Source organism: Procambarus clarkii, chromosome 74 (assembly GCF_040958095.1).
Source record: "Procambarus clarkii isolate CNS0578487 chromosome 74, FALCON_Pclarkii_2.0, whole genome shotgun sequence".
In the NCBI taxonomy this organism is placed as follows: domain Eukaryota; kingdom Metazoa; phylum Arthropoda; class Malacostraca; order Decapoda; family Cambaridae; genus Procambarus; species Procambarus clarkii.
In genome coordinates this window covers 10,981,709-11,002,839 of record NC_091223.1, presented here as the reverse complement: position 1 = coordinate 11,002,839, position 21,131 = coordinate 10,981,709, and the positions used below count along the sequence as shown (strand labels likewise).

The following is a 21,131-nucleotide window of genomic DNA, read 5'->3' as shown; positions in this document are numbered from 1 at the left end:
ATTGCGTGAGTCACATCACATCATTCAGTGATGTGACACAAAGTCACATCATTCAGTGATGTGACGCTGAAAGTCACATCATTCAGTGATGTGACGCTGAAAGTCACATCATTCAGTGATGTGACGCTGAAAGTCACATCATTCAGTGATGTGACGCTGAAAGTCACATCATTCAGTGATGTGACACTGAAAGTCACATATCATTCAGTGATGTGACGCTGAAAGTCACATCATTCAGTGATGTGACACTGAAAGTCACATATCATTCAGTGATGTGACACTGAAAGTCACATATCATTCAGTGATGTGACACTGAAAGTCACATCATTCAGTGATGTGACACTGAAAGTCACATCATTCAGTGATGTGACACTGAAAGTCACATATCATTCAGTGATGTGACACTGAAAGTCACATCATTCAGTGATGTGACGCTGAAAGTCACATATCATTCAGTGATGTGACACTGAAAGTCACATATCATTCAGTGATGTGACACTGAAAGTCACATCATTCAGTGGTGTGACACTGAAAGTCACATCATTCAGTGATGTGACGCTGAAAGTCACATCATTCAGTGATGTGACGCTGAAAGTCACATCATTCAGTGATGTGACGCTGAAAGTCACATCATTCAGTGATGTGACGCTGAAAGTCACATCATTCAGTGATGTGACACTGAAAGTCACATCATTCAGTGATGTGACGCTGAAAGTCACATCATTCAGTGATGTGACACTGAAAGTCACATCATTCAGTGATGTGACGCTGAAAGTCACATCATTCAGTGATGTGACACTGAAAGTCACATCATTCAGTGATGTGACGCTGAAAGTCACATCATTCAGTGATGTGACGCTGAAAGTCACATCATTCAGTGATGTGACGCTGAAAGTCACATCATTCAGTGATGTGACGCTGAAAGTCACACCATTCAGTGATGTGACAATGAAAGTCACATCATTCAGTGATGTGACGCTGAAAGTCACACCATTCAGTGATGTGACAATGAAAGTCACATCATTCAGTGATGTGACACTGAAAGTCACACCATTCAGTGATGTGACACTGAAAGTCACATCATTCAGTGATGTGACACTGAAAGTCACATCATTCAGTGATGTGACGCTGAAAGTCACATATCATTCAGTGATGTGACGCTGAAAGTCACATCATTCAGTGATGTGACACTGAAAGTCACATCATTCAGTGATGTGACGCTGAAAGTCACATCATTCAGTGATGTGACACTGAAAGTCACATATCATTCAGTGATGTGACACTGAAAGTCACATCATTCAGTGATGTGACGCTGAAAGTCACATCATTCAGTGACGTGACGCCGAAAGTCACATATCATTCAGTGATGTGACGCTGAAAGTCACATATCATTCAGTGATGTGACACTGAAAGTCACATCATTCAGTGATGAAACACTGAAAGTCACATCATTCAGTGATGTGACACTGAAAGTCACATATCATTCAGTGATGTGACACTGAAAGTCACATATCATTCAGTGATGTGACACTGAAAGTCACATATCATTCAGTGATGTGACACTGAAAGTCACATATCATTCAGTGATGTGACGCCGAAAGTCACATCATTCAGTGATGTGACGCTGAAAGTCACATCATTCAGTGATGTGACGCTGAAAGTCACATCATTCAGTGATGTGACGCCGAAAGTCACATCATTCAGTGATGTGACGCTGAAGGTCACATCATTCAGTGATGTGACGCCGAAAGTCACATCATTCAGTGATGTGACGCTGAAGGTCACATCATTCAAATCAGCAGAGCCGTTCAGGCGCTAGCGCCATAAAATATATGTGCTACCCCTCGAACCACAACCAGCTCAGTGGCAACATTGAAATACGATGCAATTACCCACACAATCCGCAGCAGACAGCTTCCAGTGCCGCGGATATTGCAACCAATTATATTTGCCTCGGCTCTATATCCCAACCGATGAACCGGAGGGGACAGTGCTCTGTGGAAAAAGCAAGACCACATTGCTGACCCTCAGGAGGAGTTCCAGTGGGCTCAGCAGGGATAGAACACGCAAGTCTATTCCTTATATCCTTTGGACGCAAGCTTCAGAAATATTTCTCAATTGTCCGCACAGATGGCCAAGCAAGCAATTCTTTCCCCTCCCCATGACAGGAAGGCAGTGATCTAAGGCAGGAAGGCTGTGATCTAAGGCAGGAAGGCTGTGATCTAAGGCAGGAAGGCTGTGATCTAAGGCAGGAAGGCTGTGATCTAAGGCAGGAAGGCTGTGATCTAAGGCAGAAAGGCTGTGATCTAAGGCAGAAAGGCTGTGATCTAAGGCAGGAAGGCAGTGATCTAAGGCAGGAAGGCTGTGATCTAAGGCAGGAAGGCTGTGATCTAAGGCAGAAAGGCTGTGATCAAAGGCAGGAAGGCTGTGATCTAAGGCAGGAAGGCTGTGTGTGATCTAAGGCAGGAAGGCTGTGATCTAAGACAGGAAGGCAGTGATCTAAGACAGGAAGGCTGTGATCTAAGACAGGAAGGCTGTGATCTAAGACAGGAAGGCTGTGATCTAAGGCAGGAAGGCTGTGATCTAAGACAGGAAGGCTGTGATCTAAGGCAGAAAGGCAGTGATCTAAGGCAGGAAGGCAGTGATCTAAGGCAGGAAGGCTGTGATCTAAGGCAGGAAGGCTGTGATCTAAGGCAGGAAGGCTGTGATCTAAGGCAGGAAGGTAGTGATCTAAGGCAGGAAGGTAGTGATCTAAGGCAGGAAGGCTGTGATCTAAGGCAGGAAGGCTGTGATCTAAGGCAGGAAGGCAGTGATCTAAGGCAGGAAGGCTGTGATCTAAGGCAGGAAGGCTGTGATCTAAGGCAGGAAGGCTGTGATCTAAGGCAGGAAGGCTGTGATCTAAGGCAGGAAGGCTGTGATCTAAGGCAGGAAGGCTGTGATCTAAGGCAGGAAGGCAGTGATCTAAGGCAGGAAGGCTGTGATCTAAGGCAGGAAGGCAGTGATCTAAGGCAGAAAGGCAGTGATCTAAGGCAGAAAGGCTGTGATCTAAGACAGGAAGGCAGTGATCTAAGGCAGGAAGGCAGTGATCTAAGGCAGGAAGGCTGTGATCTAAGGCAGAAAGGCAGTGATCTAAGGCAGAAAGGCTGTGATCTAAGACAGGAAGGCTGTGATCTAAGACAGGAAGGCAGTGATCTAAGGCAGGAAGGCTGTGATCTAAGGCAGGAAGGCTGTGATCTAAGGCAGGAAGGCTGTGATCTAAGGCAGGAAGGCAGTGATCTAAGGCAGGAAGGCAGTGATCTAAGGCAGGAAGGCTGTGTGTGATCTAAGGCAGGAAGGCTGTGATCTAAGACAGGAAGGCAGTGATCTAAGGCAGGAAGGCTGTGATCTAAGGCAGGAAGGCAGTGATCTAAGGCAGGAAGGCTGTGATCTAAGGCAGGAAGGCAGTGATCTAAGGCAGGAAGGCTGTGATCTAAGGCAGGAAGGCTGTGATCTAAGGCAGGAAGGCTGTGATCTAAGGCAGGAAGGCTGTGATCTAAGGCAGGAAGGCAGTGATCTAAGGCAGGAAGGCAGTGATCTAAGGCAGGAAGGCTGTGATCAAAGGCAGGAAGGCTGTGATCTAAGGCAGGAAGGCTGTGTGTGATCTAAGGCAGGAAGGCTGTGATCTAAGACAGGAAGGCAGTGATCTAAGGCAGGAAGGCAGTGATCTAAGACAGGAAGGCTGTGATCTAAGACAGGAAGGCTGTGATCTAAGACAGGAAGGCTGTGATCTAAGACAGGAAGGCTGTGATCTAAGGCAGGAAGGCAGTGATCTAAGACAGGAAGGCTGTGATCTAAGGCAGGAAGGCTGTGATCTAAGGCAGGAAGGCTGTGATCTAAGGCAGGAAGGCTGTGATCTAAGGCAGGAAGGCTGTGATCTAAGGCAGGAAGGCAGTGATCTAAGGCAGGAAGGTAGTGATCTAAGGCAGGAAGGCTGTGATCTAAGACAGGAAGGCTGTGATCTAAGGCAGGAAGGCTGTGATCTAAGGCAGGAAGGCTGTGATCTAAGGCAGGAAGGCTGTGATCTAAGGCAGGAAGGCTGTGATCTAAGGCAGGAAGGCTGTGATTACAAACTAGCGGCCTGTAGAATAACACAGTCCGTCCTCCTAAGGTTTCTCAAAGTGAAGAAAACGGTCAATTTAAAGTGGTCTCTCCTAACCTAAGCCAGAGGACCCAAAACAGAAAACGGGACAGTACGTCAATTTCGCCAGCCGCTAGTATGACACTTTTTAGTCTTAATGACGCATACGAGCGAAAAGCGACGAACTGTGTAAGAGGTCAGGTTGGTAGCAGTGGTAACGATAATAATAATAATAAGAAGAAAATCAACTGGAGCTCTGAGGTGATTCGAACCCGCGACCCAGAGACTCCCAGCCGCTATATAACCACTGGACCACCCCTGACTTGATAAAAAGTCATACAACCAAATGTCTACTACAGTCACGGGAAGTAGTTTCAGGAGAAATTCGGCTGCATGACATTAAGTCAGTTTGGTGCAGTGGTAAGTGGCTGGGATTCTCTCGGTCGCAGGTTCGAATCCCCTCAGAGCTCCTGTTGATGTTTCAATTGATATGCATTACGTTGGTGTGATTCCTCTGGGTGAGTAACAATGTAGCCAGCGGTGTTTATCTAATATATTGCAATGTTTCCAACTGATCACGTGTTGGAGAGACGCCCTTGTTTACTGAAAATAATTGATGAACACCAAAGTTTACTGAAAATAGTTGATGAACACAAAAGTTTACTGAATATAGTTGATGAACACAAAAGTTTACTGAAAATAGTTGATGAACACAAAAGTTTACTGAAAATAGTTGATGAACACAAAAGTTTACTGAAAATAGTTGACGAACACAAAAAGTTTACTGAAAATAGTTGATGAACACAAAAGTTTACTGAAAATAGTTGATGAACACAAACGTTTACTGAAAATAGTTGATGAACACAAAAAGTTTACTGAAAATAGTTGATGAACACAAAAAGTTTACTGAAAATAATTGATGAACACAAAAAGTTTACTGAAAATAGTTGATGAACACAAAAGTTTACTGAATATAGTTGATGAACACCAAAGTTTACTGAAAATAGTTGATGAACACAAAAAGTTTACTGAAAATAGTTGATGAACACAAAAAGTTTACTGAAAATAGTTGATGAACACAAAAGGTTTACTGAAAATAGTTGATGAACACAAAAAGTTTACTGAAAATAGTTGATGAACACAAAAAGTTTACTGAAAATAGTTGATGAACACAAAAAGTTTACTGAAAATAGTTGATGAACACAAAAAGTTTACTGAAAATAGTTGATGAACACAAAAAGTTTACTGAAAATAGTTGATGAACACAAAAAGTTTACTGAAAATAGTTGATGAACACAAAAAGTTTACTGAAAATAGTTGATGAACACAAAGAGTAGTAACAAAATTGGGTAGGAATAATGTCATTGTAAAAATTGTTGGGATTTTAATCATAGCAGAATTATATATATAACTGCTCAAATATCTTATAGTGAAGCCTAATGGGAGGAGTAATTATACATTATATAGGAGTAATTATACATTATATAATCAGTATAGGACAATAAATCTTGTAGTAAAGTATAGTCAATTAACTATAAAATTATTCTTAATGAAGTTAAATTAACTAGCTTCATTAAATGGTAAAACACAGACAGTGTAGTGTTGATGGTGGGAACAGTGTAGCACAGTGTGGTGTTGATGGTGGGAACAGTGTAGCACAGTGTAGTGTTGAAGGTGGGAACAGTGTAGCACAGTGTGGTGTTGATGGTGGGAACAGTGTAGCACAGTGTAGTGTTGATGGTGGGAACAGTGTAGCACAGTGTGGTGTTGATGGTGGGAACAGTGTAGCACAGTGTGGTGTTGAAGGTGGGAACAGTGTAGCACAGTGTGGTGTTGAAGGTGGGAACAGTGTAGCACAGTGTGGTGTTGATGGTGGGAACAGTGTAGCACAGTGTGGTGTTGATGGTGGGAACAGTGTAGCACAGTGTAGTGTTGAAGGTGGGAACAGTGTAGCACAGTGTGGTGTTGAAGGTGGGAACAGTGTAGCACAGTGTGGTGTTGAAGGTGGGAACAGTGTAGCACAGTGTAGTGTTGAAGGTGGGAACAGTGTAGCACAGTGTGGTGTTGAAGGTGGGAACAGTGTAGCACAGTGTGGTGTTGAAGGTGGGAACAGTGTAGCACAGTGTGGTGTTGATGGTGGGAACAGTGTAGCACAGTGTGGTGTTGAAGGTGGGAACAGTGTAGCACAGTGTGGTGTTGATGGTGGGAACAGCGTAGCACAGTGTGGTGTTGATGGTGGGAACAGTGTAGCACAGTGTGGTGTTGATGGTGGGAACAGTGTAAGCACAGTGTGGTGATGAAGGTGGGAACAGTGTAGCACAGTGTGGTGTTGATGGTGGGAACAGCGTAGCACAGTGTGGTGTTGAAGGTGGGAACAGTGTAGCACAGTGTGGTGTTGATGGTGGGAACAGTGTAGCACAGTGTGGTGTTGAAGGTGGGAACAGTGTAGCACAGTGTGGTGTTGATGGTGGGAACAGTGTAGCACAGTGTGGTGTTGAAGGTGGGAACAGTGTAGCACAGTGTGGTGTTGATGGTGGGAACAGTGTAGCACAGTGTGGTGTTGAAGGTGGGAACAGTGTAGCACAGTGTGGTGTTGATGGTGGGAACAGTGTAGCACAGTGTGGTGTTGAAGGTGGGAACAGTGTAGCACAGTGTGGTGTTGATGGTGGGAACAGTGTAGCACAGTGTGGTGATGAAGGTGGGAACAGTGTAGCACAGTGTGGTGTTGATGGTGGGAACAGTGTAGCACAGTGTGGTGCTGATGGTGGGAACAGTGTAGCACAGTGTGGTGATGAAGGTGGGAACAGTGTAGCACAGTGTGGTGTTGATGGTGGGAACAGTGTAGCACAGTGTGGTGCTGATGGTGGGAACAGTGTAGCACAGTGTGGTGTTGAAGGTGGGAACAGTGTAGTGTTGAAGGTGGGAACAGTGTAGCACAGTGTGGTGTTGAAGGTGGGAACAGTGTAGCACAGTGTGGTGTTGAAGGTGGGAACAGTGTAGCACAGTGTGGTGTTGAAGGTGGGAACAGTGTAGCACAGTGTAGTGTTGAAGGTGGGAACAGTGTAGCACAGTGTGGTGTTGATGGTGGGAACAGTGTAGCACAGTGTAGTGTTGAAGGTGGGAACAGTGTAGCACAGTGTAGTGTTGAAGGTGGGAACAGTGTAGCACAGTGTGGTGTTGATGGTGGGAACAGTGTAGCACAGTGTAGTGTTGAAGGTGGGAACAGTGTAGCACAGTGTAGTGTTGAAGGTGGGAACAGTGTAGCACAGTGTGGTGTTGATGGTGGGAACAGTGTAGCACAGTGTGGTGTTAATGGTGGGAACAGTGTAGCACAGTGTAGTGTTGAAGGTGGGAACAGTGTAGCACAGTGTGGTGTTGATGGTGGGAACAGTGTAGCACAGTGTGGTGTTAATGGTGGGAACAGTGTAGCACAGTGTAGTGTTGAAGGTGGGAACAGTGTAGCACAGTGTGGTGTTGAAGGTGGGAACAGTGTAGCACAGTTTGGTGTTGATGGTGGGAACAGTGTAGCACAGTGTGGTGTTGAAGGTGGGAACAGTGTAGCACAGTGTGGTGTTGATGGTGGGAACAGTGTAGCACAGTGTGGTGTTGAAGGTGGGAACAGTGTAGCACAGTGTGGTGTTGAAGGTGGGAACAGTGTAGCACAGTGTAGTGTTGAAGGTGGGAACAGTGTAGCACAGTGTGGTGTTGATGGTGGGAACAGTGTAGCACAGTGTAGTGTTGAAGGTGGGAACAGTGTAGCACAGTGTGGTGTTGATGGTGGGAACAGTGTAGCACAGTGTAGTGTTGAAGGTGGGAACAGTGTAGCACAGTGTGGTGTTGATGGTGGGAACAGTGTAGCACAGTGTAGTGTTGAAGGTGGGAACAGTGTAGCACAGTGTGGTGTTAATGGTGGGAACAGTGTAGCACAGTGTGGTGTTGATGGTGGGAACAGTGTAGCACAGTGTGGTGTTGATGGTGGGAACAGTGTAGTGTTGAAGGTGGGAACAGTGTAGCACAGTGTAGTGTTGAAGGTGGGAACAGTGTAGCACAGTGTGGTGTTGATGGTGGGAACAGTGTAGCACAGTGTGGTGTTAATGGTGGGAACAGTGTAGCACAGTGTAGTGTTGAAGGTGGGAACAGTGTAGCACAGTGTGGTGTTGATGGTGGGAACAGTGTAGCACAGTGTGGTGTTAATGGTGGGAACAGTGTAGCACAGTGTAGTGTTGAAGGTGGGAACAGTGTAGCACAGTGTGGTGTTGAAGGTGGGAACAGTGTAGCACAGTTTGGTGTTGATGGTGGGAACAGTGTAGCACAGTGTGGTGTTGAAGGTGGGAACAGTGTAGCACAGTGTGGTGTTGATGGTGGGAACAGTGTAGCACAGTGTGGTGTTGAAGGTGGGAACAGCGTAGCACAGTGTGGTGTTGAAGGTGGGAACAGTGTAGCACAGTGTGGTGTTGAAGGTGGGAACAGTGTAGCACAGTGTGGTGTTGGTGGGAACAGTGTAGCACAGTGTGGTGTTGAAGGTGGGAACAGTGTAGCACAGTGTGGTGTTGATGGTGGGAACAGTGTAGCACAGTGTAGTGTTGAAGGTGGGAACAGTGTAGCACAGTGTGGTGTTGATGGTGGGAACAGTGTAGCACAGTGTAGTGTTGAAGGTGGGAACAGTGTAGCACAGTGTGGTGTTAATGGTGGGAACAGTGTAGCACAGTGTGGTGTTGATGGTGGGAACAGTGTAGCACAGTGTGGTGTTGATGGTGGGAACAGTGTAGTGTTGAAGGTGGGAACAGTGTAGCACAGTGTAGTGTTGAAGGTGGGAACAGTGTAGCACAGTGTGGTGTTGATGGTGGGAACAGTGTAGCACAGTGTAGTGTTGAAGATGGGAACAGTGTAGCACAGTGTGGTGTTAATGGTGGGAACAGTGTAGCACAGTGTAGTGTTGATGGTGGGAACAGTGTAGCACAGTGTGGTGTTGATGGTGGGAACAGTGTAGCACAGTGTAGTGTTGATGGTGGGAACAGTGTAGCACAGTGTAGTGTTGATGGTGGGAACAGTGTTTCCTTCACGCCCTTCCCATAGTCCCCAGAAACCAGGACAATTGGGCATTCCTCTGAAGGTTTGGCATCCCTAGATGAGCCCCCTGGGGCGTCCCTTGGTGAGTCCCTTGGTGAGTCCCTTGATGAGTCCCTTGATGAGTCCCTTAGTGAGTCCCTTGGTGAGTCCCTTGATGAGTCCCTTGATGAGTCCCTTAGTGAGTCCCCTTAGTGAGTCCCTTGGTGAGTCCCTTAGTGAGTCCCTTGGTGAGTCCCTTAGTGAGTCCCTTGATGAGTCCCTTAGTGAGTCCCTTGATGAGTCCCTTAGTGAGTCCCTTAGTGAGTCCCTTAGTGAGTCCCTTGATGAGTCCCTTAGTGAGTCCCTTGATGAGTCCCTTAGTGAGTCCCTTGATGAGTCCCTTAGTGAGTCCCTTAGTGAGTCCCTTGATGAGTCCCTTAGTGAGTCCCTTGATGAGTCCCTTAGTGAGTCCCTTAGTGAGTCCCTTAGTGAGTCCCTTAGTGAGTCCCTTAGTGAGTCCCTTGATGAGTCCCTTAGTGAGTCCCTTGATGAGTCCCTTAGTGAGTCCCTTGATGAGTCCCTTAGTGAGTCCCTTGGTGAGTCCCTTAGTGAGTCCCTTAGTGAGTCCCTTGATGAGTCCCTTAGTGAGTCCCTTAGTGAGTCCCTTGATGAGTCCCTTAGTGAGTCCCTTGATGAGTCCCTTAGTGAGTCCCTTGATGAGTCCCTTAGTGAGTCCCTTAGTGAGTCCCTTGATGAGTCCCTTAGTGAGTCCCTTGATGAGTCCCTTAGTGAGTCCCTTGATGAGTCCCTTAGTGAGTCCCTTAGTGAGTCCCTTGATGAGTCCCTTAGTGAGTCCCTTGATGAGTCCCTTAGTGAGTCCCTTGATGAGTCCCTTAGTGAGTCCCTTGATAAGTCCCTTAGTGAGTCCCTTGATGAGTCCCTTAGTGAGTCCCTTAGTGAGTCCCTTGATGAGTCCCTTGATGAGTCCCTTAGTGAGTCCCTTGATGAGTCCCTTAGTGAGTCCCTTGATGAGTCCCTTAGTGAGTCCCTTAGTGAGTCCCTTAGTGAGTCCCTTGATGAGTCCCTTAGTGAGTCCCTTAGTGAGTCCCTTGATGAGTCCCTTGATGAGTCCCTTAGTGAGTCCCTTGATGAGTCCCTTGATGAGTCCCTTGATGAGTCCCTTAGTGAGTCCCTTGATGAGTCCCTTAGTGAGTCCCTTAGTGAGTCCCTTAGTGAGTCCCTTGATGAGTCCCTTAGTGAGTCCCTTAGTGAGTCCCTGGGATCCCCTGGGAAACAATCATAACAGCAACTAAAGTGACCACGTGAGGTCCTCTGCCACACATATAAACACAAGGTCTTATATCATCATCTTCACAACAATGTCAACATCACCTTGATAAAGCATCTAGGTTTCATTCGGTAATTTGATTTGAATAACATTAAACATGTATTGAATCTTTCCATCACCTTCAAAAACACATCATTAGTATCTCCCCGACACCCTAAATACGACTCGTACTTCACAACGCTCAAAAAGTGTATATTATAATATATTAAAATCTCAAAATAAAATCTCCAAGAGACGACAGCCTAATGTCTTCCTTTATTGCGTAAACACGAGAAATATAAACCGTTTAGCTCGCTTGTACATGAGAAATATTTCCTAAATATTCCAAATTTTACGAAAATATTTCCGTCAGCTATTTTCTTTCCTCTTATGCCATAAATTTTCATTGCTACGCGTTAATGGTTCTATTGTGGCCAAAGTTTCTGGGTCTAATGTGCGGGGTTCTTTAGGCTCCATTTTCCATTTTTTTACAATTTTCTCTTATTTTCTTTTCACAGGATTACGTTTTCACTCTTGTATTTTTGTGCTGTTCCTCTTACGTTTAATATTCTGTGTGATAGCCTCGCCTATTTTCTTCTTCTTAATTGTGTATTATTTATAATTATAAACTCTCATTGGTTCTATTTGCTGTATTAATTTTACAATACATTATTATTGATGCAATGAAAATTGTCAAACAATACGTCATTCAGTTATGAGGAGGTAGCCATAAAATTAGTACAGAAGGCCTACTGGCCTACACCAGGCAGCTCATGTTTATATCCACTCAAACTCATTCATTTTTGTCTAACCTACGGTTGAAACAATTTATTTATCCCGCGCCTATTATGCTCTTCGGTAATTTGTTCAACAATTATACAACCCTATTTAGAAACCAGTATTCACCCAGAGTCATTCTTGTGTCTAGATAACCCAATTTAAATCCAGTGTCTCGTGTTCTATTTCGTGTTCATATATTTCAAATTGTCCTCAGGCTAGGCTCGTTAAAGGGGCGGCCAACCGCAAAGAAGCATTCATCCATTTTAACGTACTGTGTACATTAAAATATTGGTATTAATATATAATATTAATACCAATGATATAATATTAATACCTGACGACTGAGTGTACAGCGCTCGGGATTCGTAGACCTAAGGTTTCGGGTTCGATCCCCGGCGGAGGCGAAAACAAATGGGCAGAGTTTCTTTCACCCTGATGCACCTGTTCACCTACCATTAAATAGGTACCTGGGAGTTAAGACAGCTGCTACGGGCTGCCGAGGACCGGGCCACGGGGACGCTAAGCCCCGAAATCATCTCTGGATAACCTCTCAAGATAGCAAAGGCTCTGAGCGAAGCTCTGCTCGAGTACAGTACATGTATCGTCCAGCCCGTCCTCCATACAAACACCCCCAAAGTCCATTCCATCCACCCGCCAAACCCCCAGCTGTTTATGAATGAAAAACGGTTTACACACGACTCACAACTGATGACGTTCGAACACTTCCGGAACAAGTGCTTCACTGACGACTTGTGTTCGAACCACAACGCTGTAAATGCTTCACCCACGTACTACAAATACAAATAATCGCCAACAGAACCTAAACACCTAACCTAACCAGTGCCTAAATATGCACAATATGCCGTTATGATATTAATTTATATTTGAATATGTGAGAAAAGTTGTGGTTTGAATGAACAGAATGTTAAAATTGAAAAAGTGTCTTTGGGGTCGACCGCTGGATGGAATGGACTTGGTCTGAGGACGGGTTGTGTCATCAGTTGAGTCCCGTGTAACGTCTTTCCATGCGTTTCAACCGGTTCTGCTAATAGCACACCGTATTTTGACCAACCTCTCCTCAGGGGGGAGATCCGCTCAAGGGAATCGATTGGGAACAGTTACATAATTAGTGTTATTATCTACTCCCTATCCATGGTTAGGTTAATTTAAGGTTACTTTAGGTTAAGGTTTGGCTAGGTTAGATTAAGTTTCATTACGTTTGGTTACGTCAATATGGTCTACTATTGATGAAAATGTGAAATATGGAATTCAAAAAAAATTTCATTGTATCCGAGAATTCCGTTTACAAAAAAAAAAAAAATCTTCAAAGAAAACGTTTTCAGCATAAACTTTTTATATTTTGATTTATAATACAATGAATATATAACTTGAGAATAATCTCTCTTTATGGCAAGGGTTCATTTGCCAGTTTAAATGTAGACTATTACTGGAACTGGAAAATGATTTTAAACCATCATAAATATCTAGATAACTACCCGCCAAACACACACCGAAACTACGACGTTGGTACAACGTTCGAACAAGTTTTAACACCACCTAACCAGTTATAACAACCAATATAGCAAGTTGTAACAACGTTCTAATACGTCATAAACACGTTAAGCCAAGATGTAACAACTTTATTACAAGTTGTAACAAGCGGAAAATAGAGACAGTTACGGTCTGTTCCAGACGGTCTGAAAGAAGGTGGTGATTTCTCGAAGTAATAACAATTGGTCCCAGGATGGGCTCACGTTGTCGTATAATTTACTTAAAAGTCAAAAACTGATGTACAACATTTTGTTTTAGCCGTCCGCCAAACTGACGTCATGTCCCGTTTTCTATTGGCGGGGTCCTCGGGTTAGGTTAGGTTAGGTTCAGGCACATTGGTACGACAGCTTAGTGACGCTGGGAAGCCTCAGGAGGCCCAGTTGCACACAAACACGAATGAGTGAACCATTTGGTCTTCACGATGATGGATGATAGAACCATTTGCTACGAGAGATGAGGGACAAGTCTCATGGTATATCTTGAGATGATTTCGGGGCTTAGTGTCCCCGCGGCCCGGTCCTCGACCAGGCCTCCTTTTCGTTACACACCCCCAGGAAGCAGCCCATAGCAGCTGTCTAACTCTCAGGTACCTATTTATTGCTAGGTAACAGGGGCATAAGGGTGACTGAAACATTTTGCCCATTTGTCTCCGCCTCCACCGGGGATCGAACTCTGAACCTTAGCACTACGAATCCGAAGCTCTGTCCACCCAGCTGTCAGGCGCCCTCAGCTATTTAATATAACAGCTATTTATAATAAATTACTTTCATTATTGTTGCTAGGCTATAAGAACTATCTTCATCACTGTTGCTAGGCTATAAGAACTATCCTCATCACTGTTGCTAGGCTATAAGAACTATCCTCATCACTGTTGCTAGGCTATAAGAACTATCCTCATCACTGTTGCTAGGCTATAAGAACTATCCTCATCACTGTTGCTAGGCTATAAGAACTCTCTTCATCACTGTTGCTAGGCTATAAGAACTATCCTCATCACTGTTGCTAGGCTATAAGAACTATCTTCATCACTGTTGCTAGGCTATAAGAACTATCCCCATCACTGTTGCTAGGCTATAAGAACTATCTTCATCACTGTTGCTAGGTTATAAGAACTATCTTCATCACTGTTGCTAGGCTATAAGAACTATCCCCATCACTGTTGTTAGGCTATAAGAACTATCCCCATCACTGTTGCTAGGCTATAAGAACTATCCACATCACTGTTGCTAGGTTATAAGAACTATCCCCATCACTGTTGCTAGGCTATAAGAACTATCCCCATCACTGTTGCTAGGCTATAAGAACTATCCCCATCATTGTTGCTAGGCTATAAGAACTATCCTCATCACTGTTGCTAGGCTATAAGAACTATCCCCATCATTGTTGCTAGGCTATAAGAACTATCCCCATCACTGTTGCTAGGCTATAAGAACTATCCCCATCATTGTTGCTAGGCTATAAGAACTATCCCCATCACTGTTGCTAGGCTATAAGAACTATCCCCATCATTGTTGCTAGGCTATAAGAACTATCCATCACTGTTGCTAGGCTATAAGAACTATCCTCATCACTGTTGCTAGGCTATAAGAACTATCCCCATCATTGTTCCTAGGCTATAAGAACTATCCCCATCATTGTTGCTAGGCTATAAGAACTATCCCCATCATTGTTGCTAGGCTATAAGAACTATCCCCATCACTGTTGCTAGGCTATAAGAACTATCCCCATCATTGTTGCTAGGCTATAAGAACTATCCATCACTGTTGCTAGGCTATAAGAACTATCCTCATCACTGTTGCTAGGCTATAAGAACTATCCCCATCATTGTTGCTAGGCTATAAGAACTATCCCCATCACTGTTGCTAGGCTATAAGAACTATCCCCATCATTGTTGCTAGGCTATAAGAACTATCCATCACTGTTGCTAGGCTATAAGAACTATCCTCATCACTGTTGCTAGGCTATAAGAACTATCCCCATCATTGTTGCTAGGCTATAAGAACTATCCCCATCACTGTTGCTAGGCTATAAGAACTATCCTCATCACTGTTGTTAGGCTATAAGAACTATCCCCATCATTGTTGCTAGGCTATAAGAACTATCCCCATCATTGTTGCTAGGCTATAAGAACTATCCCCATCATTGTTGCTAGGCTATAAGAACTATCCCCATCATTGTTGCTAGGCTATAAGAACTATCCTCATCACTGTTGCTAGGCTATAAGAACTATCCCCATCATTGTTGCTAGGCTATAAGAACTATCCCCATCATTGTTGCTAGGCTATAAGAACTATCCTCATCACTGTTGCTAGGCTATAAGAACTATCCTCATCTCTGTTGCTAGGCTATAAGAACTATCCCCCATCATTGTTGCTAGGCTATAAGAACTATCCCCATCATTGTTGCTAGGCTATAAGAACTATCCCCATCATTGTTGCTAGGCTATAAGAACTATCCTCATCACTGTTGCTAGGCTATAAGAACTATTCCCATCATTGTTGCTAGGCTATAAGAACTATCCTCATCATTGTTGCTAGGCTATAAGAACTATCCTCATCACTGTTGCTAGGCTATAAGAACTATTTTCATCACTGTTGCTAGGCTATAAGAACTATCCTCATCACTGTTGCTAGGCTATAAGAACTATCCTCATCACTGTTGCTAGGCTATAAGAACTATCCTCATCACTGTTGCTAGGCTATAAGAACTATCCTCATCACTGTTGCTAGGCTATAAGAACTATCCTCATCACTGTTGCTAGGCTATAAGAACTATCCTCATCACTGTTGCTAGGCTATAAGAACTATCCTCATCACTGTTGCTAGGCTATAAGAACTATCCCCATCATTGTTGCTAGGCTATCAGAACTATCCATCATTGTTGCTAGGCTATAAGAACTATCCCCATCATTGTTGCTAGGCTATAAGAACTATCCATCATTGTTGCTAGGCTATAAGAACTATCCATCATTCTTGCTAGGCTATAAGAACTATCCCCATCATTGTTGCTAGGCTATAAGAACTATCCATCATTGTTGCTAGGCTATAAGAACTATCCTCATCACTGTTGCTAGGCTATAAGAACTATCCTCATCACTGTTGCTAGGCTATAAGAACTATCCCCATCATTGTTGCTAGGCTATAAGAACTATCCCCATCATTGTTGCTAGGCTATAAGAACTATCCCCATCATTGTTGCTAGGCTATAAGAACTATCCATCACTGTTGCTAGGCTATAAGAACTATCCCCATCACTGTTGCTAGGCTATAAGAACTATCCCCATCATTGTTGTAAGGCTATAAGAACTATCCTCATCATTGTTGCTAGGCTATAAGAACTATCCCCATCACTGATGCTAGGCTATTAGAACTATCCCCATCACTGTTGCTAGGCTATAAGAACTATCCCCATCATTGTTGCTAGGCTATAAGAACTATCCCCATCATTGTTGCTAGGCTATAAGAACTATCCTCATCACTGTTGCTAGGCTATAAGAACTATCCCCATCATTGTTGCTAGGCTATAAGAACTATCCCCATCACTGTTGCTAGGCTATAAGAACTATCCCCATCATTGTTGCTAGGCTATAAGAACTATCCCCATCACTGTTGCTAGGCTATAAGAACTATCCCCATCATTGTTGCTAGGCTATAAGAACTATCCCCATCATTGTTGCTAGGCTGTAAGTACTATCCTCATCACTGTTGCTAGGCTATAAGAACTATCCCCATCATTGTTGCTAGGCTATAAGAACTATCCCCATCATTGTTGCTAGGCTATAAGAACTATCCTCATCACTGTTGCTAGGCTATAAGAACTATCCCCATCATTGTTGCTAGGCTATAAGAACTATCCTCATCACTGTTGCTAGGCTATAAGAACTATCCCCATCACTGTTGCTAGGCTATAAGAACTATCCTCATCACTGTTGCTAGGCTATAAGAACTATCCTCATCACTGTTGCTAGGCTATAAGAACTATCCTCATCACTGTTGCTAGGCTATAAGAACTATCCCCATCATTGTTCCTAGGCTATAAGAACTATCCCCATCATTGTTGCTAGGCTATAAGAACTATCCTCATCACTGTTGCTAGGCTATAAGAACTATCCCCATCATTGTTGCTAGGCTATAAGAACTATCCCCATCATTGTTGCTAGGCTATAAGAACTATCCTCATCACTGTTGCTAGGCTATAAGAACTATCCTCATCACTGTTGCTAGGCTATAAGAACTATCCCCATCATTGTTGCTAGGCTATAAGAACTATCCCCATCATTGTTGCTAGGCTATATGTTATAAAGTTACACAATAAATACAGACTTCTAAACATTGACTCAAGCGACACAAACTGGACAATGCCTCGCTCAACACAGACTGGTGAGTGAGGCATCAGAGCACAGACTGGTGAGTGAGGCATCAGAGCACAGACTGGTGAGTGAGGCATCAGAGCACAGACTGGTGCTCTGATTCAACTATTCAACCCATTACACCACAGTCTAATTAATATAATATTCTCAATTATATTGCACGCTGCATTTAATACAACATGACTCATTAGTACATTTTTGAACATTTGATTTATATATATAGTGATGATATTGATGAAGTGATGATGTCACATCATCATCTGGTCAGAGCAATCACAGGGCCCCGTCTAGGAGCGGGACACAGAGTGTTAAGAATGTTTTACATGCACGCCGTTCGTTCCCTAGTTGATTATGCAGCGCCTGCCTTACTCACTCTTTCTCCTGGTCAGTGGGCAAACGTTGAGGTTCTTCAAAATGATGCATTGCGAAGTCATAACAGGAGCTCCCAGATGGACTAAAATACTGAACCTAAGACTAGAAACAAAGCTAACGTCGATTGAAATAAGGGTAAAAGGGATTGCTGCATGCATGCTGACCAAGATATTGACTAGACCTAGAATCAGTTCACTTAAAGATATAATCACTGGAGGTCTAACTCTGGACAGAAGAGCCTCCAATAGCAACAGGTGGACCCATTGTGCGATAAACACCATCAATACATTCGATATAACAAACACAGTCACTGAGAGGGGTGTCGACGAAATACATGCAGACTTTGTTATACAAGCCTCTTTGGAATCTCCGCCAGCAGACTTTAAGATTATGGCTCTTGAAGGAAAGAAGAACCAGACAAATCCTTATCTGCTACATAACATTGCACAGATGCATATAGAAACAAACATGGCATCCGACAGCTTCACTTACTTCACAGATGGATCAGTAGACCAGCAGGGACAAGAAACCGGAGCCGCAGTTAAAGCAGGAAACTCTGTAAATAGTTGGAGGCTCTCAAATGGGTGTTCGACTTTACAAACAGAGATGCTAGCCATTCAAAAGGCTTTGGAACATGCTCTTGCTGAACACCGACAACATGTTATCATCCATACAGATTCGAGAACCGCCATTGAAACCTTGCAACAAGAACACATATGTGATAACATACATCTGATCACAAATGTCATATCATTCATGCAAACACTCAAACGACAAGGCCGACGGGTACTTATCAACTGGGTGCCAAGTCATGTGGGAATAATAGGAAATGACATTGCAGACGAAGCTGCAAAACTTGCAACTAAGAGAAGAAATGTAGACATTTACATACCACAGAGTCTATCACAGATTAAGAAAGTAATTAGAAACAGAGCAAGCAATGCAAAATATGTACAGTGACCACAACACAGCAGTTGCAACATCAGGATCTGCGGGTTGGTACAAGAATTCAACCAACTACGAACCACTTAGTTTGATGAAAGAGAACAGTAGAGCAACAGAAGTACACTTACATCGCATCAGGCTTGGATACCCATGTGCATGGGAAATAGGCTTACAGGTTCCGGAAGATGAGAGGAAATGTCAGCACTGTGGAGAAATGCCCGACAGACCACTGGAACATTATCTAACACAGTGCACAGTTACAAACCCATTAAGATTTCAACTTGGATTCAACAGAGCAGAAGAAGTTGTTAAACACATATGGCAAAATCTTACTAAAGCGACCATACGAGTCATAAATACTCATACTCCGCCCAATGTAAAACAGAAACAAGCAACACTTAGTGGGCCAGCCAGAGGCTTAGGGCCCGCGCAGGAATATCCCTTGAAAAAAAAAAAAAAAAAAATATCTGGTCGAAGTTTCTACCAGTTCGACCCCCTCCCTACTCAGAACTTACAGCACAGTTTACCACACATTTTGCTCCAACACAAACAAGAGACACTGGTAAATACTTGGACCAGACGATCACTAACATTTACAGAAGGTTTCGTCAGGATTCACTTGCAGGACAGAAGAAAATGTATATATGCTGGTTAGCACTGTAAATGTGTGGCCACGTCTGTGGTAGGGAGAGAAAAAACGTAAAAAAAAAAAACGAGGCTTTTCCAGTATCTTTATTTCCAGTGTTTGTTTTTGGCCAGGGTTGGTGTTTTTGTTGTTTGTTTTGGCCAGGGTTGGTGTTTTTGTTGTTTGTTTTGGTCAGGGTTGGTGTTTTTGTTGTTTGTTTTGGTCAGGGCTGGTGTTTTTGTTGTTTGTTTTGGCCAGGGTTGGTGTTTTTGTTGTTTGTTTTGGCCAGGGTTGGTGTTTTTGTTGTTTGTTTTGGTCAGGGTTGGTGTTTTTGTTGTTTGTTTTGGTCAGGGTTGGTGTTTTTGTTGTTTGTTTTGGCCAGGGTTGGTGTTTTTGTTGTTTGTTTTGGCCAGGGTTGGTGTTTTTGTTGTTTGTTTTGGTCAGGGTTGGTGTTTTTGTTGTTTGTTTTGGCCAGGGTTGGTGTTTTTGTTGTTTGTTTTGGTCAGGGTTGGTGTTTTTGTTGTTTGTTTTGGCCAGGGTTGGTGTTTTTGTTGTTTGTTTTGGTCAGGGTTGGTGTTTTTGTTGTTTGTTTTGGTCAGGGTTGGTGTTTTTGTTGTTTGTTTTGGCCAGGGTTGTTGTTTTTGTTGTTTGTTTTGGTCAGGGTTGGTGTTTTTGTTGTTTGTTTTGGTCAGGGTTGGTGTTTTTGTTGTTTGTTTTGGCCAGGGTTGGTGTTTTTGTTGTTTGTTTTGGTCAAGGTTGGTGTTTTTGTTGTTTGTTTTGGTCAGGGTTGGTGTTTTTGTTGTTTGTTTTGGCCAGGGCTGGTGTTTTTGTTGTTTGTTTTGGCCAGGGTTGGTGTTTTTGTTGTTTATTTTGGCCAGGGCTGGTGTTTTTGTTGTTTGTTTTGGTCAGGGTTGGTGTTTTTGTTGTTTGTTTTGGCCTATCCTGGTGTTTTTGCTGTTTGTTTTGGCCTAGCCTGATGTTTTTCCTGTTTGTTTTGGCCTAGCCTGGTGTTTTTCCTGTTTGTTTTGGCCTAGCCTGATGTTTTTCCCTGTTTGTTTTGGCCTAGCCTGATGTTTTTCCTGTTTGTTTTGGCCTAGCCTGATGTTTTTCCTGTTTGTTTTGGCCTAGCCTGATGTTTTTCCTGTTTGTTTTGGCCTAGCCTGATGTTTTTCCTGTTTGTTTTGGCCTAGCCTGATGTTTTTCCTGTTTGTTTTGGCCTAGCCTGATGTTTTTCCTGTTTGTTTTGGCCTAGCCTGATGTTTTTCCTGTTTGTTTTGGCCTAGCCTGATGTTTTTCCTGTTTGTTTTGGCCTAGCCTGATGTTTTTCCTGTTTGTTTTGGCCTAGCCTGATGTTTTTCCTGTTTGTTTTGGCCTAGCCTGATGTTTTTCCTGTTTGTTTTGGCCTAGCCTGATGTTTTCCCGTTTGTTTTGGCCTAGCCTGATGTTTTTCCTGTTTGTTTTGGCCTAGCCTGATGTTTTCCCGTTTGTTTTGGCCTAGCCTGATGTTTTTCCCGTTTGTTTTGGCCTGGCCTGATGTTTTTCCTGTTTGTTTTGGCCTAGCCTGATGTTTTTCCTGTTTGTTTTGGCCTAGCCTGATGTTTTTCCTGTTTGTTTTGGCCTAGCCTGATGTTTTTCCTGTTTGTTTTGGCCTAGCCTGGTGTTTTTCCTGTTTGTTTTGGCCTAGCCTGATGTTTTTCCTGTTTGTTTTGGCCTAGCCTGATGTTTTTCCTGTTTGTTTTGGCCTAGCCTGATGTTTTTCCTGTTTGTTTTGGCCTAGCCTGATGTTTTTCCTGTTTGTTTTGGCCTAGCCTGGTGTTTTTGCTCATTTTTTTCATCTTTATTCTATTTCGTGATTCATAAATGCACATAAATGCTCGCGCACACACACACACACACACACACACACACACACACACACACACACACACACACACACATGTAAATATAACAACATCAGCAGCATATGGGAAGCTGACAAACATATATTAACATTTGA

The 21,131-nt window shown here is 43.5% G+C and overlaps 4 protein-coding genes across 14 annotated transcripts in view; 2 read left to right on the top strand and 2 right to left on the bottom strand.

Annotated features, from left to right (window-relative positions):
- LOC123751831 (adhesive plaque matrix protein-like) overlaps positions 1-1,158 on the top strand; it is a 42,698-nt gene extending 41,540 nt beyond the window's left edge. Inside the window, exon 2 of the mRNA XM_069313153.1 lies at positions 489-1,158. Within this exon, the coding sequence (XP_069169254.1) occupies positions 489-1,158 (670 nt within the window). The remainder of the gene's footprint in view (positions 1-488) is intronic.
- The window catches only part of LOC123767372 (uncharacterized), a 648,238-nt gene that overhangs the window by 547,853 nt on the left and 79,254 nt on the right, over positions 1-21,131 (bottom strand). The gene's annotated exons all lie outside the window — the stretch shown is intronic.
- On the top strand, positions 9,246-10,469 carry LOC138356820 (fap1 adhesin-like). Its single transcript, XM_069313152.1, has one exon. It carries the CDS (start codon positions 9,246-9,248, stop codon positions 10,467-10,469), a length of 1,224 nt encoding a protein of 407 aa, XP_069169253.1.
- LOC138356819 (5'-AMP-activated serine/threonine-protein kinase catalytic subunit alpha-like) overlaps positions 13,541-21,131 on the bottom strand; it is a 14,506-nt gene continuing 6,915 nt past the window's right edge. The window contains exon 4 of the mRNA XM_069313151.1: positions 13,541-13,554. Within this exon, the coding sequence (XP_069169252.1) occupies positions 13,541-13,554 (14 nt within the window). The remainder of the gene's footprint in view (positions 13,555-21,131) is intronic.

Excerpts from the sequence above, each read along its gene's own strand:
- LOC138356820 (XM_069313152.1), top strand. The coding sequence starts at position 9,246 with ATGAGCCCCCTGGGGCGTCCCTTGGTGAGTCCCTTGGTGAGTCCCTTG.